Genomic DNA, 9,855 nt, shown 5'->3' on the forward strand with positions numbered 1-9,855 from the left:
AGACAAACTGTACAGAGGGTCCATTCACCCCCTCAGTGCTGCCTCAGCAAGGGTCGGGATGGCAAGGAGTGTGGAAGAACACAGAGCTGCAGGAGGTGGTCGGTTGTGAATCATTTCAGAAGGACCCTGCCAGGCCCTGCCTTTCTGGGTACCCTCTCACTTCCCTTCCCCACATGCTGGGTTGCTGGCAGGGGTCTGCTGGGATGATACTTACCCAGTGCCAGGCGGGGTCTGAACTTATGTCACATTTGCCTTCTACACTAAGGATGGCCATATCTTGTTCCTTGGCCTTTCTCAGGATAGTCTTAGATCTCAGGACGCGGTCTTCCTTGATCACATACAGGTGTAGCTGACTGTACCCAGCAGCCACAGAAAGCCTGAGAGGCTTGGCTGAGTGTGGGGATGGGAGGGGGCCTGAGGGCACAAAGAGGGGGCCATGTGGTGGGGTTGGAGTAGGGGGGCGTGGCTAGAGGGCATGACTATATGAAGTTGAGGTTGGGTGGCTATGGGATATGCCTGCGTATTGAAAGTAGCATGATAGCCTAGTGAGTGGTCGGGTATAGGGAAGCTGAGTGGGTATGGATGGGGTGGGTTTTGTGTGGATATGGCTAGGGTTTGGCTGTTCATAGCTGTGACAGGTGTGGGTGCATGAAGCATAGGTATGTAAGTGTGTGGTATGTGGATTGATGGAGCATGTGGAGAGCATGTAGTAATGCGGGTGGCTGACTGGTATGGGGTGGGCATCAGCAGTATGGTATGGTGGGGTATATCTGTGAGGTGGCAGCTTGGAGTGTTAGTGTGGTGGGTGGGTGGTGGTGCAGGGTGGAAGAGGTGAAGTCGGTGTGGGCTGGGCTTGGTGGGGTACATTATGGTGGGCACGGCCATGCGGGGCTCCAAAGCTCACAGTAGACTGGAGTTCGGAATTTGCTGCTTCACTAATGGCGTTTTCTCTTTTGCAGGTTTCTGGATGAAGTGCAGGCCCACTCAGATGTCAACAAGATTGAGTGTCCAGAACTTGGCAACAGTCTTTGGCCCCTAACATCCTTCGGCCACAGATAGAGGATCCAGTAACCATCATGGAAGGTAAAAGGGAGGTGGCTTAGCGGTGCCCAAAGCTGGGAGATTTGGTCTTGTGTTAGTCATCAGCACATCGTTAGTAGCTGTTAGCACAGCTTATTGCTAGGGGGACAGTAGCTTAAATGTCCTGTCTCCATCTTTAGGGACATACCCTCCTTCCCTCTGTGGCTGGTAGGCAACCGGTTATTGGAAACAATGACAATGATCAGTGATTAGAGAGGGCAGAGCAGCTGGGAAGCAGGAGTCCTTGTCCTTGAACCCACACAAATATGTTCTGCTTTAACGCCACAGTGAAGTGATCGTCTTAGGCACCTGAGGATAGACCTGTGCAAGCACCAGGGAATTTTCTCTTGTGATAAGTAATAATAAAATGATGTTTTAAAAGAGCAACATAGTGAGGCTAAGGCGGGGAGAATCACGTAAGTCCAGGAATTTGAGGTCAGCCTGGACAACATGAGACGTGGTCTCAGCAAAATGAAGCGAGGAAGAGGTGAATAAGGAGCCAGACAGTCCTCCGCTTTGCAGCTCATCGGTGCCATTCAGGTACAGTCCTCACACCGGCCTGTGTGCGATTATAGTCCTCAAGTCCCAGATGATGAAACAGAGGCCACGTGAGGTGCGATGACTCACCCTGGGCCTGTCAGCCAAGCTTACACAGGGCCCACATAGAGAGAGGCCAGTGTGGAATTGAGAGCCTGTATGCACAAACCTTTGGGAAGCCTGTCCCCAACAGAGCCAGTGTAAGGACCTTGCTGCCCCGGATGTTCCCATCTAGTTGGTGAGGACACTCCTGAAGTCCTGGTTTAGACCTGAGTGAATGGGCCCAAACTTGGATGCCAGCAGCAGCCCCACAGCCCAGTCTGGGTGGGCCGAGTTTTCTGGCTGAGAAGCACCTTCTGTGATTTCTCCTGGACCACTAGATTTCCATGGGAAGTCTACGCAGGCCATGGTCTGTCTCTCTTCCCAGCTCTGCTGGAGGGAGCACGGCTGTAGAGCAGACACTGATGACCTTTGGATGACCCTAGCCTTACTGCTGAGCCACATACCACCAGATTGGGAGCCCGGCATCTCAGGGATGATGGAGGGGGGTGGCCAACACTGTGCATATGTGCATTTATTGTGTATGAATATCTCCATACACATTAAGAAGACTTTATCAGGGCCTAGCCATGGCTCTGTGGTTGAGTACGTTTGCTGCTCTGGCAGATTTCCCAGGTTTGGTTGCTAGTACCCAAGTGGCAACTCACAACACTGTAACTCTGGTTCCAGGGGCTCTGACTTTCTCTTCTGATCTCCACAGGCACCAGGCACATGTGTGCTGTACATAAATACATGCAGGCAAAATACTCACATACATAAATAAGTACTTTTAAAAGATTTATTTATTGCATTTTTTATGTGTATCAGTGCTTGGTCTGCGTGGTATGTCTGTGCGTTGTGTGCATGTCTGGTGCCATGCTGAGGTCAGAAAGAGGCATTGGATCTGTAGGAACTCGAGTTATAAATGGTTGTGAGCCACTCTCTGGATGCTGGGAATTAAACCCAGGTCCTCTGCAAGAACAAAAAGTGCTCTTAACTGCTGAACCATCTTCCCAGACCCCAAGGTATACACGTGCATGTGTGTGTGTATGTGCATGTGTATGTGTGCACGTGTGTTTGTGTGTGTGTCTCTCTCTGTGTGTGTGTGTGTGTGTGTGTGTGTGAGAGAGAGAGAGAGAGAGAGAGAGAGAGAGAGAGAGAGAGTGAAAACCCTGGTCCAGAGCTCTGTATCCTCAGAGGGTCTTCATTAAGGCACAGCCAGCAGCAGCAATAGCACAGGAGAAACTGAGTTGTTGATGTGCTCTGAGAACCTACTAGGTTCTGATTTCCAGTTCCATCATCCTGTGACCTCGATGAGCATTGTGTCTGCATGGCACCTTCCTCCTCCTAGGTGAGCAGTGCTATGCTTCCTCCATGCTCAGGGGATTTGTGGGCACAACCCTGTCTGTGCCTGGTTCTGGCTGGTGTGACAGTCCTCTCTCAGTCCATTCCCTGCAGGAATGGGCATCCTGTGTCTATAGCTGACCCTGCCATCCTTTCCTGGCTCTTTATCGTAGGCACTTCCTTGGTTCAGCATCTGATGACTGTCCTCATCCGCAAACACGGACAGCTCTTTGCCGCAACCTCCCTGGAAGAACCTGCCTTGCCACGTGGTACTGTCCAGGGCACAGTAGAGTGGGGCTCTGAGGAGGTTCCCCAGGACCACCAGGGTGAGCCTGGCAGCCCTGGCTTGCCCACACACAGGACCTCATCTCTAGATGGGCCAGCCGCAGCAGTACTCTCTAGAACTTCTCCCCAACGCCTTGGCAGCCAGACTGGTCCTGCAGCCACCAGCCCTGGGAAGAGGATGCACACTTTGCCTGGCTGGAAGTCCTCCTTTAGGCAGGGGTCAACGGTCGGAGAGCCCAAAGGGGGGCAGTTCATCCTTAGAGGTGCCCAATCATCTCTGGTGGGAACTGGCTCATAAACGGGCTATCCTCTCTACGTGGCCACCGTCGTGCTTCATCAGGGGACCGACTCAAGGATACAGGCTCATCACAGAGACTCTCCACCTATGACAATGTGCCCCCATCCAGCCACTTTCCTAGCACTGCCAGCATGGCCAGCATGGCATGGTCTGCAGCCTCATCCTCCGAGAGGCGTCTGTCAGCAGCTGCACAGCCTGTCGGGCCAGCGACTCTTCTGCCGGCAGCTCCTTACACCCTGAGTGGGCTCTTGAGCCCTCTCCCCTCCCCAGCAGCAGTGAGGACCACAGGTCCCCAGACCTGGGCCACAGCCTGGAGGAGACATGTGTGGGCAGTGGCAGCAGTGAGCCCAATGACCCAGGCAGCCCCACACAGGCTCATGCCCGCCGTTGTCGGGCTCTCCAGGGCCAGGTAGCCGAGCTCAGGGCAGAGCTGAGTCACAGAAGACTGAGTACGAGAGGAGCCTGAAAAGGTAAGGGCCAGGCTTATGATAGCAAAGCTGCAAGGGGCGGGGCTCAGAGCAGCCAGCCTCCAGGTTGCCTGCCTTGGGAAAACACCCTAGGATGTTCAGGGTTGGGAGTAGGTCAGGCTCCACAGATGCCTGCCGAGGGCATCAGGACAAGGGGAATGTCAGCTGGTCCGTAGAACAGGAGCCAGGAACCAGGTGGCTGCTCTCCAGGATGCGGTGGGTGAGAACAGGGCCTTGAATGACTATCACTGGGGATGGCCACACTGCCCAGTGGGCAAACCAGCCTACTCCCTGTGCTTGTCACAAGCCTCGATATCTGTTCCTTACCTATACAGGCCCCTCTTTGGGAAGAATTGGGGGGGCACAGTGGAGGCCCTGACAGAGTGGCTTGGGCCGCTTGGAAGAAGTTTAGAATGAGGGTGGTCTTTAGCACAGGGAGGGAGAGGGCATTGTACCATGTCCCATCCATTAGGCTGGTATACATGTGGTATACACGGAGCCCCATTCTGCTTCCTGAAATCCAGTCTCTCCTGTTCCAGTATGTCCCTAAGAGAATCTTTGGTTGTGAAAGTATGAATACTGCTCTGGATGCTGGGGGCACATCTATGTCCCAAACTCCCCAGAATTCTCTACCTCACTCAAGTTTGGGGTGTCAGGATGAAGCCATGCGCAAGGTTCATTAGAAATTCATGGCATCCTTGGAAGTGGGATAAAGGACAGTCACACTGGGAATGGAAGGGGACCCTCCTCAGGAGAGGATAGGAGGCTTGGTGTGGGTTAGGGGAGCACACCTTGGAGCTGTGCCAGCCTTGAGCAGGGTTGTAAGGCAGGGCCTTTAACCAGGGTGATGCTTGGTCTTATTCAGAGGGCAGTATGTGAAAGTTGATGGATCGTCTGTCTCAAGGACTTTGGCTCTCAGATAAGAAAGCTTACTGGAGGTTCAGTAGGATCAATTAAGAGAGCATTAGGAGTTCAGGCCTATGGGAGTGACATGGGCCACAGGGTCAGTAGGAGAGATGGGAGAAACAGGAGTCTTTGGCACATGTTCTGACGATGGATTGAATGGGCCTTGTTCATGGATGGGTGGGAACAGCTCAACTGGCATAAAGGTTTTAGAGTTGAAGGGAGGAGCTATAAGTGGGTGCTTCTTGGGCAGAACTAGAAAGCTGTCAGGAGCTCCGTGTTGGACTGTTGCAGTTGGAGATGCTTGTGAACAGGAGCTTAGTAGGAGGGCTTGACAAGGTCACTGTAGCGTAACATAGGGGAGGCTCAAGCAAGGAGAGGGTAGCAAAGAATGGCTGGGGGAACTCGGGAGGCAGAGGGCAGGTGGATCTCTGTGAGTTCGAGGCCAGCCTGGTCTACAAGAGAGAGTTCCAGGACAGGCTCTAAAGCTACAGAAAATCCTGTCTCGAAAAACAAAACAAAACAAATCCAAACAAAACAAAAAAAGCAAAAAACAGAAAACAAACATGAAGGGCGTGATCAACCGGCAGTTAGAATTAACCAGACTAGATCTAATATAAAGTATTTTTAATGAAGGAAAGAAGGAGAACTTACAAAACCTGGGTTCCAGTGAGGAGCGCAGGAAAACAAAGAGCAAAAACAAGCGCACATAGACTATTTGGGGCTCTTGGGGGGGTGGGAAACACATCCCACAAACAAGGTGATTGGCCGAGCTTCCCCATAACAAACAAACAAACAAAACAAACAAAAAAACAAGGACTGGGGACAGGGGACAGAAGACAAGCGAGAACTCAGTGCCATCCTCCATGAGGCCCCTCCTTTCTGATGGTATTGCCTGTTGCTATGGTGAAGGAGGTCACTTTTCTCTAGCATTGTGCTCAGTGTCTGGGGGCAGTAGAGGGGCTGATACCCAGTTCACAGACTCACTGTAGTCAGTGCTGCATGTATGTTGTCCCTGTTTGGTGACAGTGGCTCTGGGGAGTGTGTGTGGGGGAGGTCACCTCTGCATTTCAGAGGATGCTAGGCCCATTGTCATCTGTCTTCAGTGCTGTGGAGCTCAGGCTGTTGTGTAGGCTCGGGTATGACAAGACTTACAGGGTGGTCCTGGGAGGTGACCCCAAGGAGGACATGAAGGGTAGATGGGAATTTCCTCCTCCAGATTTATGTTCCACTGGAGCACTGCATAGACAGCAGCAGGAGCTGTGGGTATGAGCACATGGAAAAAGGTCAGGGGACCTCTGCTCCCCTTGCCAGTGGCTGACAGGGATGGAGGGACAGAAGGCTTTATCTAGTGCTCAGTGCTAAGACAGGAATCCTTAGGGTGGCTTTTCTGGGTCCCAAATCCCAAGGAAGCCTCCCTGTAGGGAGCCCCCACGAGCTGTGAGATCCCTCCCCGCAGGCCTCTGTCCTCCCTGCTTTGGTGAGACCCAGGGCCATTCCTGCCATGACAGAGCTCCGGTAGCTGGAGTCTGAACTCCCTCTTCTTGATTTTTAAGCATCGAGGAAGGCAGTGCTGACTTGCGGAAGCAGATGTCTCGGCTGGAAGAGGAGCTGGACCAGGAGAAGAAGAAGTACGCCATGCTGGAGATAAAGCTCCGGAACTCAGAGCGGGCCCGTTGAGGATGCAGAGCGCAGGAACCAGCTGCTGCAGAAGGAGATGGAGGAGTTCTTTGCCACCCTAGGAAGCTTGACTGTCGGGACCAAAGGGGCCCAGAGCCCCAGAATGAAAGGAGCAGACTATATGTCTGTATATGTCTGGTCACTCTTCCTTAAGGGCTGGCCACAGGCTGCAGAGAAGCCAGAAGCTTCAAGTTTGGGCCAGGCCACTAGCAGGACCAATCTGACCCCAAGCGCCAGATAGAAAGAGCGTGACACCCCACAGGGGCTGTCAGGACCACAAACAGTCCAGGCAGGATCTGGATGCTTCTTCAAACCTATGGGTCCCAGCAGGTGTCAGAGGGGACAGTGCCAAGATCAGCATTAGCCTCTTGTCCAGGAAAAGTTCCCAATAGCCACCCAAAAGGATGGCACCTAAGAGCAGGGCCACCACCAAGAACCTCAGTCTTTATTAAATGTGCTCTGAAAACATAGCACCTGTTACCAGCCTCATTCTTCATGTCGATGCCAGTGGAGTTTAGAAGTCATTCTAGAAAGGTTGAGCGTCTCCAGGGGGAAGCTTTCTGAGGGTCCTAGCACTGTGGTTGGGGAAGCCTGGGCCTGCAGGAGAGCAGAGCTCATGGGTGCTCAGGGTGTCTCCTACTCTGTACTGGGCCTGCAGGAGAGCAGAGCTCATGGGTGCTCAGGGTGTCTCCTACTCTCTACTGGGTCTGCAGGAGAGCAGAGCTCATGGGTCCTCAGGGTGTCTGCTCAGGGTGTCTCCTACTTTATACGGGTCTGCAGGAGAGCAGAGCTCATGGGTCCTCAGGGTGTCTCCTACTCTCTACTGGGCCTGCAGGAGAGCAGAGCTCATGGGTGCTCAGGGTGTCTCCTACTCTCTACTGGGTCTGCAGGAGAGCAGAGCTCATGGATCCTCAGGGGTGTCTCCTACTCTCTACTGGGCCTGCAGGAGAGCAGAGCTCATGGTGGGTGCTCAGGGTGTCTCCTACTCTGTACTGAGCTTGGCCCACCTTCCAGATCTGGGAGTGAGAAGAGTCACATAATTTCCATGTCTACTCACTCCTTCAGACATCCTCAGACTTCATGTGTCCCCCTACCCACCCCAGCTTACAGGCAGCTCAGACGCATTTTGGTTGCCACATTAAAATACCTAACCATCTAGGAAGGCCCTCAGCTGGTGTGGCACAAGAGCTGGTCTACCTGGAGCAACCGGAGCCCGAGACAGCTGGCCACAATATATCCACTGGTCCATGCGTCTCTCTCCCATTTCTAAACCCAGTCAAGCAGACAATACAAACTTACCTGCAGGTCTGGCTGAGGACTGGCTTTACAGGCAGCAGTGTTACCCCTGCTCCCACTCAGTGTCACCGTGTGCGGCTTTTTTTCCCTCTTAAGCAGTAACCTAGGATGATTGGGGAGGGGGGGCTAAAGAGGTCATTAAAGTAGCCAGGTTTCTGATTACTACGTGGAAAAGTCCTTAAGCTCCTGATGTCTCGGGTCTGACATTAAGGTCCTAATGTCTGACAACACTTGGGCAGTAGAATGGCCAGGGTCACAGTGCTACCCGGGTAACACTGGCTACCAACACAAGGCCATGTGCTTCCCACCCCAGTGGTAAGGACAGACTGACGTCTGACCTGAAGGTGACTGGAGATTTCTACAACTAGGATGTCCTGCCAAGAGGTCAGGGGGTCAGAGAGTCCCTGGGAGAGTCAAGGGCCATTGGAGATGTTAATTTATGCTATGGCACGCAGCTACAAGCAGCCTGCCTTTCTTGCCAAGCGTTAACCACCACCCTCCCTATGCTCAGAGAGTAAAGGCTAAAGCGACTGATTCCTCAGAACCTCCCACATGAAGACTAGAGAATTGATCCTCTCTGTGAGAGGGGAAACAGCCTGAGGGAAGTGAGGTGGAACCACCAGGGCATTTCCATGATCCTGCTGTGTTCCCTCACCACAGCTGTAGAATTCTGCTGAGTTTGCCTCAAGCGAAAAATGCCACCAGCTCAACCAAAAGAACTTCTGGGATCAAAGTCTCAAGAGGAAAGGCCTTCTGACCACAGTTAAGGCCAGCTGCCCTGCCAGCCCCAGACAGGGTTGACTGTTAGCAAGCCAAGGCTGCCACCTGCTGGCAAGACGAATCTAGGCACCTACAATCTTTATGGGAAACTTAATGGAACTGCAGCTCTCAGTCTTCTGCCTGTGTAATGCACACTTCCCCACCTGTCTATACATCTGACTTCTGAGTGTGAAGCACTGAGCACCTGAGACTCATCCATGATGGGTCTTTGTCCCGGAACCTCTCATCCTTCCCTTCCCTACCCTTTAGTTTATATTATACAAACTGTTCCAAGCCTCAAGATTCCTGCCGTACTCATACTAGAATAGCTTCACTTAATAGTAAGTCAAACAATGAATTATAAAACATGAGCAGATGAGGAATGAGTTGTTTCTTTAAATCTGGTGAAGTTCTCTATAATGACATGTTGTAGGAGGCCACTTATTTATTCCCAGCTGCTCAGCCCTGAAATAACCATGCAGAAACTGTATTAATTAAATCACTGCTTGGTCTATTAGCTTTAGCTTCTTATTGGCTAGCACTTAATTTAGCCCATTTCTATTAATCTGTGTCACGAGGCTGTGGCTTACCGGCAAGGTTCCATCTGGCGTCTGTCTCTGGTGGGGCTACATGGCTTCTCTTTGACTCCACCTACTCTTCTCTCTCCTCTCTCTCATCCTCTCATCTCCTATTATATATATTATATATATATATATATATATATATATATATATATATATATATATATATATATATCTTCCAGCCTGGCTATGTTCTGTTAAGCCATTGGCCGAGAGCAGCATCTTTATTCATTAACCAATAAAAGCAACACATATACAGAAGGACCTCCCACACCAATGAAAGACCAGAGGCCTTTACTAAAACATCACCAAGTTAGCAGGGATGAATCATGGTGAAGTGAAAGCTAAAAAGTTAAAAAGATCACAGGTTACTTCAGACATGTTTTAAAATTTGGTTTTGGGTGCTGAAGAGATGACTCATTGGTTAGGAGCACTTGCTGCTCTTCCAGAAGACGAGGGGTCATTCCCAGCACCTACAGGTGGCTCACAATGGTCTATAACTTCAGTTCAGTGGGATCAATCCTCTGCTTCTGGCCTCCTCTGGTAGTACACTTACATACACATATATATATATATATATATATAT

General features: G+C 51.5%; 1 protein-coding gene across 1 annotated transcript in view; it reads left to right on the top strand.

Annotated features, from left to right (window-relative positions):
• Nucleotides 1-7,103, top strand: part of Arhgap22 (Rho GTPase activating protein 22) — a 121,097-nt gene extending 113,994 nt beyond the window's left edge. The window contains 10 exon segments of the mRNA XM_038349245.1: nucleotides 960-999; nucleotides 1,001-1,033; nucleotides 1,035-1,083; nucleotides 3,174-3,510; nucleotides 3,512-3,553; nucleotides 3,555-3,751; nucleotides 3,754-4,014; nucleotides 4,017-4,053; nucleotides 6,510-6,630; nucleotides 6,632-7,103. Of these exon segments, the coding sequence (XP_038205173.1) occupies nucleotides 960-999; nucleotides 1,001-1,033; nucleotides 1,035-1,083; nucleotides 3,174-3,510; nucleotides 3,512-3,553; nucleotides 3,555-3,751; nucleotides 3,754-4,014; nucleotides 4,017-4,053; nucleotides 6,510-6,630; nucleotides 6,632-6,874 (1,360 nt within the window). The 3' untranslated portion in view covers nucleotides 6,875-7,103.
• Nucleotides 7,104-9,855: the final 2,752 nt, after the last annotated feature.

This window comes from Arvicola amphibius, chromosome 12, assembly GCF_903992535.2.
Source record: "Arvicola amphibius chromosome 12, mArvAmp1.2, whole genome shotgun sequence".
NCBI classification, from domain to species: Eukaryota; Metazoa; Chordata; class Mammalia; order Rodentia; family Cricetidae; genus Arvicola; species Arvicola amphibius.